This window comes from Budorcas taxicolor, chromosome 19 (genome assembly GCF_023091745.1).
Source record: "Budorcas taxicolor isolate Tak-1 chromosome 19, Takin1.1, whole genome shotgun sequence".
NCBI classification, from domain to species: Eukaryota; Metazoa; Chordata; class Mammalia; order Artiodactyla; family Bovidae; genus Budorcas; species Budorcas taxicolor.
Window position 1 is genome coordinate 27,235,602 of NC_068928.1, and position 16,220 is coordinate 27,251,821.

Sequence of the window (16,220 nt, forward strand, 5' to 3'; positions counted from 1 at the left end):
AGAACAGAACTTATTAAAGCTGGGACAGGGGTGTGTGTGTGTGGAGCTGTGGGAATGGCCAGATGCCTGGGTTCTGAGGGTAACGAAGGTTCTGGGAGGAGGGAAACCCTGAAGCATTGTGGTACAACTCTTCTGCCCATTTCCTCTGCCAGGTATTGAGTCTTGCTACCCTGGCTGTTTCTCAGCTGTCTCCTAGAGCCCCTGGGGACAAGACCCCCATCACAGATGTGGTTGCCCCACCTTCAGCCCTTCCCCCTACCTCCACCTCTGTTGATGAGCTTCAGTAGCATTTAATCGGATTGAGCAGTAATTAGCAAAGCGAGATGTTTGATTACCTGTTTAGCATAATGTAGGGGGCTGGGATCCCTAGGCACAGCCAAGGTTGTGTGTGTGTGTGTGGGGGGTGTCAGGAAAGAAATGGAGTCTACACAACCTTTCCCTGAGGGAGCCATGAACCCTGCTTATAAGTCTCCCCATCTTATGCCTCCCCTCAAATCGTCACTCCTTTGGGACTTCTCTCTGGGGGATCTGACCAATCACGTCACTTCTCCGCCACCCACTGCCTAACTGGTTAGCAGGGTAGCCCTGCTTGCTGTGCAGCTGGTTGTGGGGTGTAGCAGGACCCCCCCTCTTCTTCAGTCCTTGCCCTCAGCAACATGAGTGTGGGCTGAGCGGGAGCCCAGACACCCACTTTGAAGATAATGGCGGGGGATGCCAAGGGTAGGGGTTGTCAATTCTGGAAATAAAAATGGGGTAGGTAGAATGGTGAGGTCAGAGCTGGGTCCGGGTGTGGATTAATCCACAGGCCCTTCAGGAGTACCAGGGACTGCCACTCCTCGCCTGCCAGAATACTGGCATAATGAGACCTGTCAGGTGTGAACATCAACCAGGAAAAGGGGGAACTGAGGTGCCAGCTTCGCTCCTCATCCAGCAAAGAAATTGTCATCAATTTAGCTCCTCATGGAAATGTAATCAGTGGGCTCGCTGCTGGCTTTGTCTTAATTAGGCACTATTGATGGAAGCAGGGAGGGTGCCCTCCCATCCCCCTGACTCGCTTCCTCCCTGCATCTCCCAGCCCTCCCTAAAGCTTCTACCGCCCCAGGTACAGCTCAGTCTTCCAGGCGCCTCTTCCGGCAGTCCAGGCCTGCAGCGCCCCCTAGCATCGGCCGCGGTCTGCCCCTCCTCTCACACTCCTCTCCTCCCTCTTCCCCAGGACTCAGCCTTTGTTCTTATGGAGAGCCGAGCCCCTCCCCGGCCCGGTCACCTTCCCCAGAGAGTCCCCGCCTCCTGTCTCCCCCAAAACGAGCGACGCTTTCTAAAGTCAATCCTCAGATTCCAAAAATTCCAGTTCCGTTCTTCCTTCCCTCCCCCGCCCCGCGCTGCCCGGCGATCCTAGACCCCAGTCCGAACTAAGAAGGGAGATCGAGCGGGAGGGCAGGGGTGCTCCAGCCCCGGTTTTTCCCCCGGACTCAGCTGCAGCCACGGCTGCCTCGAAATCCTGGAGCTCCTTCTAGGGCGCGTGTGAATCTCGCAGGCGGGACCTCGGGCGCCATCTGCTGGACTCGCCCGGGATGGAGCCCGCAGACCCGGCGCGGGGTCGGGAGCTTGGGGTTCCCCCAGCCTTTTCAGTTGTTTCCAAGGGTTGTTTCCAGCTCCAGTCCGTCCAGCCCGTTCCCAGACCAGGCCCCCTACGCCCCTCCAGCTTGCCAGATTTAGCGGCTTTCCTTTGCCTCCCAGCCTTCTTGCCCCGGGTCCCCGCCTGGGTGACGCGGACGAAGCCGGGCCGTTAGCCGCGACCGGGGTTTCTCTGCGTCTGCGCAGAGGAGGCTGGTTCCGCAGGCTCGCGCCCCCGCCACTCCCCCGCCGCCCCACGCCCAGGGTTGCCGAGGCGACGCGTGCAGGCGCTGGCCCGAGAAAGTCACGCGGGGCAACTTCTTAGCTAGAGTGACCGGTCGGTCGGTCTAGGGAGGAGAGGGTCGGCATCGTGAGGTGTGTGTTGGGGGGCAGCGGGAAGCGGGGAGAGGAAGAGTGCGAAGCTCTGCGGAGAAGGGGCAGTGGGGAGGGGGTGCGAGGGGGAGTTGTGGAGGGACGGGGAAGAAGGGGCAGTTGGGGGGGAGGGGAGAGGAAGGGCCAGTTGGCGGAGGAGAAGAAGGGCCAACTGGAGTTGAGATGAGGAAGCGGGGACAGTTGTGACAGTTGTGGGAGGAAGCGCCTTTGAGGGGAGGTTTGCCCACTGGTAGCCACTGGTGGTTGGAGGAGGGGGCCGGCCCCTTGCCTTATTTCCTGAGAAATAGAGCGAGTCTAGTAGAAAGCGCCTTCTTGGGCCACGATGTGGGATCCGGGGGTGAGCCCCTAGGGGAGAGGGCTCCCAGCCTGGCCGGCGGAATGTTCCTAAGTTCCCGCCGCTGGCAGGGAAGCACAGCCTGACGCTTCTCTGGAGACCGGTGGCAGAAGCCGCACCGCTGTAGTTGGTTCTGTTGATGTGTTGGCCTAATAGAACGATTTTCCTTGGAGCAAAGTACAAATCCTTCAAGTCTGAGACTCATAACGATCAATGCCTGTGGCAGCCTGTGGGGAGGAGGAAGAAAAGCCACAGGTGTCTGTCAGACTGGAGCTGAGTGAAGAGGGACTACCCCGCCGTCAGACATTGCCCTGGGTGCCTGCCAGAGATGCCCTGCTTCCCACCATCCCACTTTTCTGAGAGAGACATTCCTGGGGCCTTCTTATCACCCCGTTTCTTCCTCCCCCAGACACAATTCCAAGTTCAGTGTTGGATGACTTTTGTCCTTCATTTTTCCAGTCTGTTTTCAAGGCATCCGAAATTGAATGATATTAGTCTTCATTAATTGGTCAGCACAGAGAAACACAGCCAGCTAGGCTAAGAGACCTTTCAGTACACTCAGAACAGGGTTCCTACCACTCAGGAATGGAAAGCTAAAGAGACACATTGCAATTACTGATTTTTCCTTGTTTAAGGAGGTCACAGATTTTAGTGTGGGTAGGAGGGACATTTTCCCCCCTCCTTCCAGCGGGGAAATGGGAGGAAAGGAGATACATAGGAAAATCATCTTGGTTGCTTAGTGACTTGACACAGTGAGTGAGAGTGTGGAAAAAAGGAACCTGAGGACAGTGTTCTCTTCCCTGGGCCCTTGCTCACTCACCATGGCCCTGAGTGATTGAGGGTGTGTGCAGCCACACCTCAGCTGGTAGATCTTTTCTTAGTTATCTATGTTCTCACACCTCTGGGCAGAGATAGGGGTTCCTATATCCTCATTAGTGGGTGTCTGCCATACCATCATTTTTATTATTTTTATTTCTTGGCCATGCCTCGGGGCAGGCGGGATCTTAGTTCCCCAACTAGGGATGGAACCCATGCCCCCTGCAGTGGATATACAGAGTCCTAACCACTGGGATGCCAGGGAATTCCCTGTGCCTTCATCTTTAGCTTCCATTTATTCCTCATGTCTTCAGGGACTGATTTTGATTTTTAACCCAAGGCCCTGAAGAAGGTGGGGTATCCCAGGGAAAGGACTGAGGTTTGGGGGTAGAGCTGGTTGTGGACCCCCAGTGTCCGTGTATCCGCAGGTTTTGCCTACACGATGTCCAGCAAAGCTGACAAAAAGCGGAAAGTGACTAGCCGGGGAAGCGCCCGCCGGCGAGCTGCCCAGTCTCCTCTGGACGCACAGGTCGAGGAGATCACCTTGCCGGCCAGCAGCGAGGTCCAGGCGGAGCCCGAGACCATCAAGGAGAACCCTGGTGGGTACCTGCTGGAGAGAGACATGGAGGCAGAATGTTTGTATTTGAAGAGAGTTTTAGGGTCGGGGAGCAGGTTCTGTTTCTTCTGGGTAAGAAGAAAGGAGTTTAGTTGAATTTCAGGCCGCTGCTAATTCCCTTGTTTGGGGTTTTCCCTCCTGGCCAGCCTTATACTTGTTCTTTCAGTCTTAAAATTTCTCCCCAGTGCACCCAGAGCTCACCAACAAATCTTCTATCCTAGCCTTTTCCTTCTTATTTCAAGTGTTCCTGGTTGCTCCTACGCCAGTGGAGAGGGTTTGATCTCTTCCTTTCTCACCCTGGGTGGCAAAACAAATAGTGGTTTCCTCTCATTAAGCCCATCACCATGGAGACTCAGCCTGCTTTGCCATCCTTTGAATCCTAAGCCCGACTGAATCTTTCTCCCATCTGTTTAAGGTTGTTGTGTCTCCGCCCTCAGTTTGGCAGGGTGTTGGTAGACTAAGGGTGTTCCGGTTCAAGGTCACAGGAAAAGAAGCCTGACGTCTAGATTGAGGAAGAAAAGAGTTTAAAGAGTCTGCCTCTTGTGGCTTTGATTTGGGGGGGGATTCCTCCATGGTGGGTGAGCTGAGGCCATTAGGGTTGAAAGGTGCTGTCGCTGGGCGGTCCCTTAGAGGGCTGGCCAGTGTAGCTATGACTCAGCTACAGATAGCCCTGCCCTTCTACCTGGGGTTTCCCATACTCTTACCACCCTGTCAAGATGGAAAGAAATAGAATCTCCTTTTAACAGTAAAAGGTGAGAGATTAGGCGTGGGCGTGGGAGAAAGGTCCAGGGTACAAAGAGCCTTGCCCTGGGATCTAGACATTAGAAGCGTACAGTTTTTTTTTTTTTCTTTTGAGTTCTTAAAAGCTGTTTAAAGCGGGACTGGCTTCTAGAAGCTGGGTACCAGAAGCAGCAGGAGGAAAGAAGGAAGGCAGTGAGGTTCAATTTGGAGAATCCTCTGGGGTGGGAATGGAAGAACTTCTAAATGAAAGCATTAACCCCAAACACCAAGGATCTCTTTAGCTCTAAGCCTTTTAATTGTTTGATGTCAGCTTTCTAGCTGACACTTGATAGAGGTTCAGAGAAGACTTGGGTCTCCAAGGCAGCCCTGAAATGAATATTAATTCCTGTAGTCTTTGGAGTTGGGAGGAATTGAAGCTTGTCCTACTGGAGCCAGAGGGGGCCTACTATGGTCTGAATGTTTGTGTATCTCCCTGCCCAAATTCATATATTATAATTTTAATGCCCAATATGATGGTCTTACTAGGTGGGGCCTTTGGGTGGTGCTTAAATCATGAGGGAACTGTCATGAGTGGGATTCATGCCTTATAAGAAGCGACCCAGAGAGAATCCGTGTTCACTTCCACCGTGTGAGGATACATAGAGAGGTCTGCGACCCAGAAGAGGGCCCTCACACCTCAGAGGTGCCAGCCTTGCTGGCACCCTGAACTCGGACCTCAGCCTCCAGAACTTTGAGAAATAAATGTCTGCTGCTTAGAAGTAAGGGGGGGAATGGGGAAGCAGTGACAAACTTTGTTTTCTTGTGCTCCAAAATCACTGCAGAAAGTGACTGCAGCCGTGAAATTAAAACATGCTCCTTGGAAGAAAAGCTATGACAAACCTAGACAGTGTATTAAAAAGTGAAGACATCACTTTGACAAAGGTTCATATAGTCAAAGCTATGGTTTTTCCAGTAGTTATGTACGGATGTGAGAGTTGGGCCATAAAGGAGGCTGAGTGCGGAAGAATTGATGATTTTAAATTGTGGTGCTGGAAAAGGCTCTTGAGTCCCTTGGACTGTAAGGAGACTGTAAACCAGACAATCCTAAAAGGAAACCAACCCTGAATATTCATTGGAAGGATTGATGCTGAAGCTGAAGCTCCAATACTTTGGCTACCTGATGCGAAGAGCTGACTCACTGGAAGAGACCCTGATGCTGGGAAAGATTGAAGGCAAAAGGAAAAAGGGGTGACAGAGGATGAGATGGTTAGATAGTGTCACCAACTCAGTGGACATGAATTTGAGCAAATTCCCAGAGATAGAGGAGGACAGAGGTACCTCTTGGGCTACAGTCCCTGGGGTCCCAAAGAGTTGGACATGACTTAGTGACTGAACAGTGACAACAAACTGATATTTTGTTATAGTAGCCTGGAACAGACTAAGACCAGGCCTAAACACTTCTGGGTGAAGGATGGCGGCTTAAAGGGCAGACACCCATTTGAAGTTCTAATCGATAGCCATTTCCACTAAGAAAAGAAGGAGAAGTACAGGTTCATAATCTCATATATGTAATTTTAAAAAGCCTTGAGAACTAAAAGTTTTTTTTTTTTCCCCCTCAGAGTTTGGCTTCCAAACTTATTTGGTGGTAAAATATAACCTAAACTGACTTGAGGTATTTATAGTCTATTAAAGCCACTTAGTATAAATTTTCCTATGTTTTACTGCAGGAATACTAACATGAAAAGTGGAGTGCTGCTCTAGAGCCCCTGGGAGGTGGGTGGGGGTCTCACATACCATACTATATTACAAGTCTAAATGCTGAGATATATGTGATCCTGAGAGTTTTGGATGAGATGGCTGGATGGCATGACCGATTCAATGAACGTGAGTTTGAGTGAACTCCGGGAGTTGGTGATAGACAGGGAGGCCTGGCATGCTGTGATTCATGGGGTCACAAAGAGTCGGACACAACTGAGCGACTAAACTGAACTGAACTGAAGAGTTTTGGACAAGGGATTGTAGACCTGTATTTCAGGCAAAGAAGAAAAAGTGTAGAGAAAAAGATAATGAACATCCATGTATCCATTACCCAATGTCTAAATTAATCATGATAGCAACAAATGAATCCCTCTGTCCCCCTGCCCCTCAAGCCCTTCTCTCCTTCTCCAAAGGTCACTGCTATCCTGAGTTGATGTTTGTCATTCTCAAGCTTGTTTTTTTAAATTTTTACTGCATGTATCTATGACCATCACATATTAGTATCATATTGCATGGTTTAGATTTTATATAAATCGTACTATAGAAGACGAAACCTATTTACTCTTGAGATGGTCTAAGTCTCGCTCTCTCTGCCTCGTTCCTGTCTGCAACCTTGGACGCCCTTGGCTTTCTCGAAGGGCCTTGGCTGTCTCGACTACACATCCCTCTCACTCCTGAGCTCCTAGAGTCAGCTGTTCCATCTTCCTCATGATTTCCTTCCTCAACTTCTTTGCTTTACTCCCCTCTTAGGTTTTCTTTCTGGAAGTCTGAGTGTCCTGTTCTCTGAGTGTCCTGTTCCCCAAGGTCTTGTGGTTCCATCGCATCTGTTCCTTCCTCCTTTCAGCCCACAGGAGATGGGAAACCCACCTGTTTTGCCCCAGTCTTCTGTGCGAACAACAGATCATGAGGGAGAGAAACACCCCCTTGACTTTTATGGCATCCAGAGTCGGGGTGGGGGTGCTGGGAGAGGGGCCAATTTCTGAGGGTCTCAGCTTCTCAATGTGGGAAGAGGCTAGGGGAGGAATGGCAGCCAGAAGCTGAGTGGCTAGAATAACCTTAATACTGACTGCCTTCATTCCCCTGCCTCCCTCTGCACCCCTGCCAGCTTTTTTTTTAAAGAAAATTAAGATATAATCCACTTACTATAAAGTTCATGTGTTTGGGACTTCGCTGGTGGTCCAGTAGTTAAGAGACCATCTTCCAATGCGGGGGAGATGGGTTTGATCTCTGGTTGGAGAGCTAAGATCCCATATGCTGCCAGGCAAGCGCCACAACTAAGACCTAATGCAGACTAAATACATGTATAAATCAATCAATCAATATTTTTTTTAAATTCATACTTTTAAAGTATATAATTCAGTGATTTTTGGTGTATTCACTAGCCTATGCAACCATCTCCACTATCTAATTTTAGAACATTAAAAAAATTATTTATTTGTCTGCATCAAGTCTTAGTTTCAGTATTCGAGGTCTTTGGTTACTGCGTGTGAACTCTAGTTATAGCACATGGGATCTCTTTCCCCAACTAGGGATCCAATGGGGGCCCCCTGTATTGGGAGTTTTAACCACTGGACCACCAGGGAAGTCCCTAATTTTAGAGCATTTTAACTCCTTCACCAAAAGCCGCTTCAGGTACCTTGAGAAACTGGCATCCGATGGCCACTATATCTTTACTTCTATGTTTCATGAGAGCTTAGCCTCTTAACAGTCACTCCCCATTCCCCTTTCCTCCCAGATCCTGGTAACCATTAATCTGGTACTTTCTGTGTCTTTGAATTTGCCTGTTGTGGACATTTTATATAAGTGGAATCATAGAATATACTGTCTTTTGTGACTGGCTTCTTTCACTTAATGTTACATTTTCATCCACGTTGTCATATTGTAGCAGACTCTCATTGTTTTTCATGGCTGATTAATATTCCACTGCAATTTGTTTATCTATTCATCTTTGGTGGACGCTTGGGTTGTTTCTGCTTTTTGGCTGTTGTGAATAGCAGTGCTGTGAACATGCTGCTGCTGCTGCTGCTAAGTCGCTTCATTCGTGTCCGACTCTGTGCGACCCCGTAGACGTCAGCCCACCAGACTTCCCCGCCCCTGGGATTTTCCAGGCAAGAACACTGGAGTGGGTTGCCATTTCCTTCTCCAATGCATGAAAGTGAAAAGTGAAAGTGAAGTCGCTCAGTCTTGCCCGACTCTTAGCGACCCATGGACTGCAGCCAACCAGACTCCTCTGTCCATGGATTTTCCAGGGAAGAGTACTGGAGTGGGGTGCCATTGCCTTCTCCGGCATTGTGAATGGCTGTGAACATGGGCATACAAATATCTGTTTGAGTCCCTGCTTCCAGTTCTGTTGGGTATACCTAGAAATTACTGGATCATATGGTCGCAAAGAGTCGGACACTACTGAGCGACTGAACTGAACTGAACTGACTGATGGTGACTCTATATTTAATTTTTAAAGAAATGCTTTCACTTTTGAATTTTCTTCCCAGAGCCAGTATTGGAGCAACCTGAAATACAGAAAGAAGAATTACAGGAGCGTGAGGTAGATGTGGTAAGTTTGCGTTGTTGTTGAAACAAGTATTCCGCATCAGCAATTGGTGAATCAAAGGATCAGTTGCAGAATGGTGTTTGAGGAATTCTCTTCAGTCTGTCACTTGATACCTTTTCTTTCTACCAGCAGAAACTGGTAGCCTGCTCACTGCAAATCCAGTACACTGAGTAAAGGGCAGAGTTATCCGTGCCCCCTATTCCTCCAGAAGAAGAGAGCTTTCAGGAGGGAACAGGACTCTTAGCAGGCCCTTCCTCGGCTCTCCATCTTGGGTCAAAATGTGACAAGCTTTATCTGTCAAATGGGTGAACATCTGGACAAGTTGAACAAGCTGGTGGACACTGTCCTAATTTCTAAGACACCCTCTTTTTTCCTGTCCTTTGGCGCTCTCCTTTGGCTGAAAAGTTTACAGAAGCCACTTGAGATACTTTCAGAAATTGACACTCCATGACCCCTACACCTTTATTTTCAAGCTGCATCAGAGCCTGGGGACACCTTCTAACCTGGGTTAGAAGAATAGTGACCTTGAACTTTCTAGAAAGGGAGAGCAAAGTAACAACTACTCATTAAAGAAAAAAACTGGAAGGGACAGAAAAGTAAAACAAAGAAAGGGAAAATGAAATTTATGACTAAACACATTCAATGTTAATAATTGGGTATATGTCCTTTCTTTCTGTAGCTTTGAGAGTTATTTTGTTTTCTAACAATCTTAACTATACTACACATTATACTTTTTAAATTAGGCTTTTTCACAAAACATTTTATCATTCTTCATGTTATTACATTCTTAAAAAAAAATTACAGGGGATTTCCTTGGAATTACAGTGGTTAAGACTCTGTGCTCCCAATGTAAGGGGAACTAAGCTCCTTAAAAAAGAACCTTAAAAAAAATTTGGGATGCTGTTATTTTTTATCAGAAATGCATAAATCACAAGACGCCTCTTTTTTGGGGCTGTGCCTCGAGGTTTGTGGGATCTTAGTTCTCAACCAGAGATTGAACCTGGTCCTGGGGAAGTGAAAACGCGGAGTCCTAACCACTGGCGTGTGTGCTATGTCACAGTCCTGTCCGACTCTTTGTGATCCTATGCACTGTAATGTGCCAAGCTCCTTTGTCCATGGTATTCTCCAGGCAAGAATACTGGAGTAGGTTACCATGTCCTCCTCCAGAGGATCTTCCCCACCCGAGGATCAAGCCCACGTTGGCAGGTGGGTTCTTTACCACTAACGCTAATTGGGAAGCCCCCTAACCACTGTATTGCCAGGGAATTCCCTGTAAGCACCATTTTAAATGTTCACACAGTGCTTGATAAGGTATATGTACCGTAGTTAAATCCTTACTCTTGGACATTTTTCCATTTATGATTTTTTTTTGCTTTCATAGTACTGTGATGAATTTTATAAATAAAACTAACATATTTTGAAATACTTAGTATTTCCTAAAATTAGATTCCTGGATATGGAGTTCCTGAATCAAAGAGTAAAGAACATTTGTAACACCTTTAATACATAATGCCAAACTATTGTTCAAATAAACTGCAGTTTTTGCCCTCATACTAGCAACAAACCCTTTCCAAGCCTGGGTGTTAGCAGTTTAGCAGGTTTGTTTTTTTCTTTTTTAATAATTATAGGCAATACATGATATACTTTTGCCGTGTTTATTTTTATTTCTTTAATTTCAAGTGAAATTAAATATTTTTCCACATTTTCATTTCCTCTCTCTCTCTTTTTTTAATAGCATGAAATGTTTGTTCATATCCTTAGTGTTCTTCTCACTGGGTCTTCATACATGTCTTTTTAAAAAGTTAATTAATTTTAGTTGGAGGGTAATTACTTTACAATATTGTAGTGTTTTTTTTCCATATATTGACATGAATCAGCCATGAGTGTACGTGTGTCTGCCATCCTGAACCCCCCTCCCATCTCCCTCCCCATCCCATGCCTCAGGGTTGTCCCAGTGTACCAGCTTTGAGTGCCCTGTTTCATGCATCAAACTTGGACTGGTGATCTGTTTCACATATGGTAATATACATGTTTCAATGCTATTCTCTCAAATCATCCCACCCTCGTCTTCTCCCCCAGAATCCAAAAGTCTGTTCTTTATATCTGTGTCTCTTTTGCTGTCTTGCATAAGGGTCATTGTTACCATCTTTCTAGATTCCAGATATATGTGTCAATATACTATATCGGTGTTTTTCTTTCTGATTTACTTCACTCTGTATAATGGGCTCCAGGTTCATCCACCTCATTAGAATTGATTAAAATGCATTCCTTTTAATAGCTGAGTAATATTCCATTGTGTATATGTACCATAGCTTTCTTATCCATTCATCTGCCAAAGGACATCTAGGTTGCTTCCATGTCCTAGCTATTGTAAATTTTTTAAAAATATATTTATTTATTTGGCTGTGCCAGGTCTTAGTTGTGGCACTTGGAATCTTTAGTTGTGCCATGTGGGACCTAGTTCCCTGACTAAGGATTGAAATCTGGCCCGCTGCATTGAGATCACAGAGTCTTAGTCACTGGACCATCAGGAAAGTTCTTTTATGCATGTCTTTATATATGAAAGATTTTGGATCAGTGGTTAAGTTTTCTTGACCTGGAAACTGTAAGCAAAAGGGATTTCTTCTCATCTTCTAGAAGTATGGGGAGGACAGGGTGACTTCTCCAGTTCCCTGAGCTAGGTCTTCATATCCTCTAGCTTTCTTAATGTATTTAATACTGTTCTAAATAATGCTATGTTTTTTCTAGCCACCAATTATGACCTATTTTCCATCCAATTGATTTGTCCTTTGTTGTTTTCCAGTTTTGTCTTTTCCCCTCCCTTTTTCTTTTTTTCTCACTGCTGGGCCAGTTAACTTTTGCCCAGTGTAGTAAACGTATTCCAGTAGTCTGTGGAGGCCACATCATGGAAAAATTGCTCTTCTACCTTTATTCTTTTTCCAGCTTGTAATCCTCTTGCCCCTAATTGCTTAACTGAGGCTAATATCCTACATGTTCCCTTAATTTAGTTTTATTGTGAGGTTGAAGGTTGCTTGATAAGACATTTTTACAACCACAGGCATAAATGAAATATCTCAGAAAGATACTATCCCTTAGTCTTCCTCTATGATCCATTCTATTTTTACTCATAGAGGGAAGAGGATCTTACTGTCTTGTTTCTTCGAAAGTTTGAAACCTATCAGTCAGTTGGTCCTCAGCTTTTTCTTCCGAACCTACCTGCCTCCTCTCACTCCCCATGACTCCCACACATGGCAGTAGAAGGGAGAAGTGACCTACACTGACAGCTGTGCCTGCTCTGGCCCCCTGCTCTCATTCTGCAGAAGCCCCTCTTCCTGTCCCGAGCTGTACTGACAGGACTGGCGGACGCCACGTGGACAGAGGAGCATAGCGCTGTTCTGGAACACTTTGCCCAGGACCCTTCAGAACCCATCCTCACCATCTTCATTGACCCTTGTATGGGGCTGAAGCTAGACCTGGGAATGCCTGTGCAGGTGCGTACTCCACCATCCAGACCCCAAGGTGTTCTCCCCATGGGGCTGAGGGTTCTGCAGACCCCAGTCATCTGTATCTAATCTCTCATGCCCAAGGTCTGTTGAGCCTCACAGTGTGTTGGACACCCTGCTTGGCAGCAGAATACAGAGAGAAATGAGGCAGGTTTTGCTTTTGATGATCTCATGGTCTAGTGGGGAAGACAGACATATAAAAAATATTTACAATATATTATGATGCCTGGATGAAACTTTATAACAGTCTTATGGGAGCAACTAATGTAGCCCCTGGAATGCTGGCAAGGCCTGGTGATGGAGGAAATACTTGAGTCAGGGATGAAGGGTAAGTAGGATTTCATTGAGGCTGAGTAAGAGCATCCAGGTAAAGAACACTTTATGTGCAAAGAAACGAGGAGTTGGGGAAATGATACTAAAAAGGTGGGTTGGTGTCTGCCTCTGAAGGGCCTTGAATGTTATGCTAAAGAATTTGGCTTTATTCCAGAGGGAACTATTAAAGGCTTTCATGGGTTAGATAGGTAACTATTTCAACAGTGGGGAGGATACAGTAGTGAAAGGTAAACCACAGGTAGGAAAACAGTTAAAAGACAGATGTATAGTAAAGTTAGTGGTAGAATATGAGTGGTGGGTGTACAGGTTATTATTGTAAAATTCTTTTAGTGTTTCTGTATGTTTGAAATTTGGGGAAATAAAATTTTGGAAAAGAAAAAGGCTATTGCTTGGCTTTTATTGGTCCACATACAAAAATTGAAATGATAATGAAGAGTAGCATGGTCCTGCACAATGACACAATTTGTAAAGCTTCCTTATTAAGCAAAGCCCAAAACAGGCTATCTCTTTTTCCTGTATATTGGCAATAATTGGCTATAATGCATCACACAAAAAAATTTCATTCAGAAAAGTAACAAAAATATGCCAAAAACTTAGGATGTATATGAAGGAAAACAACTTTTTTGCAGGCCACAAAAGAAAATTTAATAAATGTTGAGCCCTATCCTGTTTCTGAGTGGGAATCTTAATATTATGAAGATCATTCCATCCGAATAAATGTACCATTTTATTACAACTCCAATTGAAGTACCCAGTCCCTAGATTGCTAGTGTAAAGGATTTTTAAAAGTATATCCTGAGAAATAAAATAACAAAAAAATAAAATGATGAACAAGGAAAGTGATGAAGGAGACCTGTGAATGAAAATCTTTTATTAAATTACAGTAATTAGGACTGGCCTGGTTGTCCACTGGTTAAGAATCTGCCTGCCAATGCAGGGGACATGGATTCAATCCTTGGTCTGCGAAGATGCTACATACCTGGGGCAACTAAGCCTGTGTGTCACAACTACTAAGCCTGTGTGTCACAACTACTGAGCCTGTGTTCTAGAGCCCGGGAACTGCAAATTCTGAGCCCATGAGCTGTAACTGCTGAGCCCATGTACTACAACTACTGAAGTGGGAGCACCCTAGAGCCCGTGATCTGCAATGAGAGAAGCCACTGCAATAAGAAGCCCGAACACAGAGCAACTGGAGAGTAGCCTCCACTCACTGCAACTAGAGAAAGCCTGGGTATAGCAATGAAGACCTAGTGCAGCCAAAAATAAATAAATAAGAGTAATCAAAACAAAGGTCCATCTAGTCAAGCCTATGGTTTTTCTAGTAGTCATGTATGGATGTGAGAGCTGGACTATAAAGAAAGCTGAGCACTGAAGAATTGATGCTTTTAAACTGTGGTGTTGGAGAAGACTCTTGAGAGTCCCTTGGACTGCAAGGAGATCCAACCAGTCAATCCTAAAGATCAGTCCTGGGTGTTCACTGGAAGGACTGACGTTGAAGCTGAATCTCCAACACTTTGGCCACCTGATGCGAAGAGCTGACTCATCGGAAAAAAGACCCTGATGCTGGGAAGGATTGGGGGCAGGAGGAGAAGGGGACGACAGAGGATGAGATGGTTGGATGCCATCACCGACTAAATGGACATGGGTTTGGGTAGACTCTGGCAGTTGGTGATGGATAGGCAGGCCTGGCATGCTGTGGTTCATGGAGCTGCAAAGAGTCGGACACGACTGAGCGACTGAAGTGAACTGAAAATAGACCAGGGCAGGAATATGTATTATATAAGCAACAGCAAAGAAGCAGAAATAAATGAAACATATAGGCAAGCATTTTCTACAAAAGTAGCATTTAAAATCTGTGGGGAAAGATGGATTATTCCATGAATAGAATTGGGAAATATGGAAAACAAAGGTTTTCCATTTAAAAAATGTAGATAGCTTGGGCAAGAGGGAAATAGGGAGCTGTTGATCAAAGGGTACAAATTTTCTGTCACTACAATAAAGGCAACAAAAGCAAAAATAAACAAGTGGGACTATATCTAACTAAAAAGCTTCTTACACAGCAAAGGAAAATCATCAACAAAATGAAAAGGCAGACTATGAATGGGAGGAAATATTTGCAAATCCTGTATCTGATAAGATATGAATACATGTCCAAAATATACATAAAGAACTCATACAATTTAATAGCGAGAAACAAACAATCTGATTTAAAAATCTGCAGAAGAACTGAAAAGACATTTTTCCAAAGAAGATGTACAAATGGCCAACAGGTACCTGAAAAGGTGCTCAGTGTCACTAATCAGAGAAATTCAAATCAAAACCACAATGAGGTATCACCTCATGCCTGTTAGAATGGCTGTCGTCAAAAAGACAAGAGAGAACAAATATTGATGAAGGTGTGGAGAGAAGGGAACCCTTGTGCACTGGGAATGTAAATTGGTGCAGTTGTGGAAAACAGTATGGAGGTTCCTAAAAAAAAAAAAACATTGAACTACCATATGATCTAGCAATTCCACTTCTGAGTATGTATCCAGAGGAAATGAAGTCACTCTCAAAGAAATATTGGCACCCCCATGTACATTATAGTACTATGTATAATAGCTAAGATATGGAATCAGCTTAAGTGTCCATCATTGGATAAGTGGATAAAGAAAATGTATATATGTATATATATAAATATACACACACGCATACCATACATACACACACAATGGAATATCATTCAGCAATGAGAAAGAAAAAATATCTTGCCATTTGCAACAACATAGGTGGCCTTGGAGTTCCCTGGTGGCTCAGATGGTAAAGCATCTGTCTACAATGCGGGAGACCCGGGTTCAATCCCAGGGTCAGGAAGATCCCCTGGAGAAGGAAATGGCAATCCACTCCAGTACTATTGTCTGGAAAATCCCATGGACAGGGGAGCCTGGTAGGCTACAGTCCATGGGGTTGCAAAGAGTCGGACATGACTGAGCGACTTCACTTTGACTTTCACTTTCAGGTGGCCTTGGACGGTATTATGCTTAGTGCAATAATACAGAGAAAGACAAATACTGTATGATCTCACTTATATGTGAAATCTGGAAAAAACAAAAAAAACCACCTCATAGGAACAGAGAATGGCACAGATTGAGAACCAGAGGAGGGAAAAAGAGGACTGATTGGTGGTTACGAGTTGGGGGTGAGGGAGTACAGAAATGGATGAAGTTGGCCAGAAGGTACAAACTTCCAGTTATAAGTTCTGGGGATGTGATATATAGTACAGCATGGTGATTCTAACTAACAATAGTGGATTATATACTTGAAAGTTGCTAAGGGAGTAGATTTTTAAAGTTCTGATAAGAAAAAAATTGTAACTATGTAAGCTGATAAATGTTAGCTGGGACTTATTGTGGTAATCATTTTTGCAATAGATATACATATCAAAGCATTACATTGTATACCTTAAACTAATACAATGTTATGGGTCAATTATATTTCAGTAAGACTGGGGGGAAATGATGCAGAATTTCATTTTTGCAAGGTTAATAAGTTCTGGAGATCTAATATACAGTGTGGTAACTGTAGTTAATATTACTGTATAAT

At 45.2% G+C, this 16,220-nt stretch overlaps 1 protein-coding gene across 1 annotated transcript in view; it reads left to right on the forward strand.

Moving 5' to 3' along the window:
• Positions 1 to 3,599: 3,599 nt before the first annotated feature.
• The window catches only part of DNAH2 (dynein axonemal heavy chain 2), a 102,539-nt gene continuing 89,918 nt past the window's right edge, over positions 3,600 to 16,220 (forward strand). The window contains exons 1-3 of the mRNA XM_052658273.1: positions 3,600 to 3,756; positions 8,744 to 8,805; positions 12,123 to 12,293. Coding sequence (XP_052514233.1) covers positions 3,600 to 3,756; positions 8,744 to 8,805; positions 12,123 to 12,293 — 390 coding nt within the window. The remainder of the gene's footprint in view (positions 3,757 to 8,743; positions 8,806 to 12,122; positions 12,294 to 16,220) is intronic.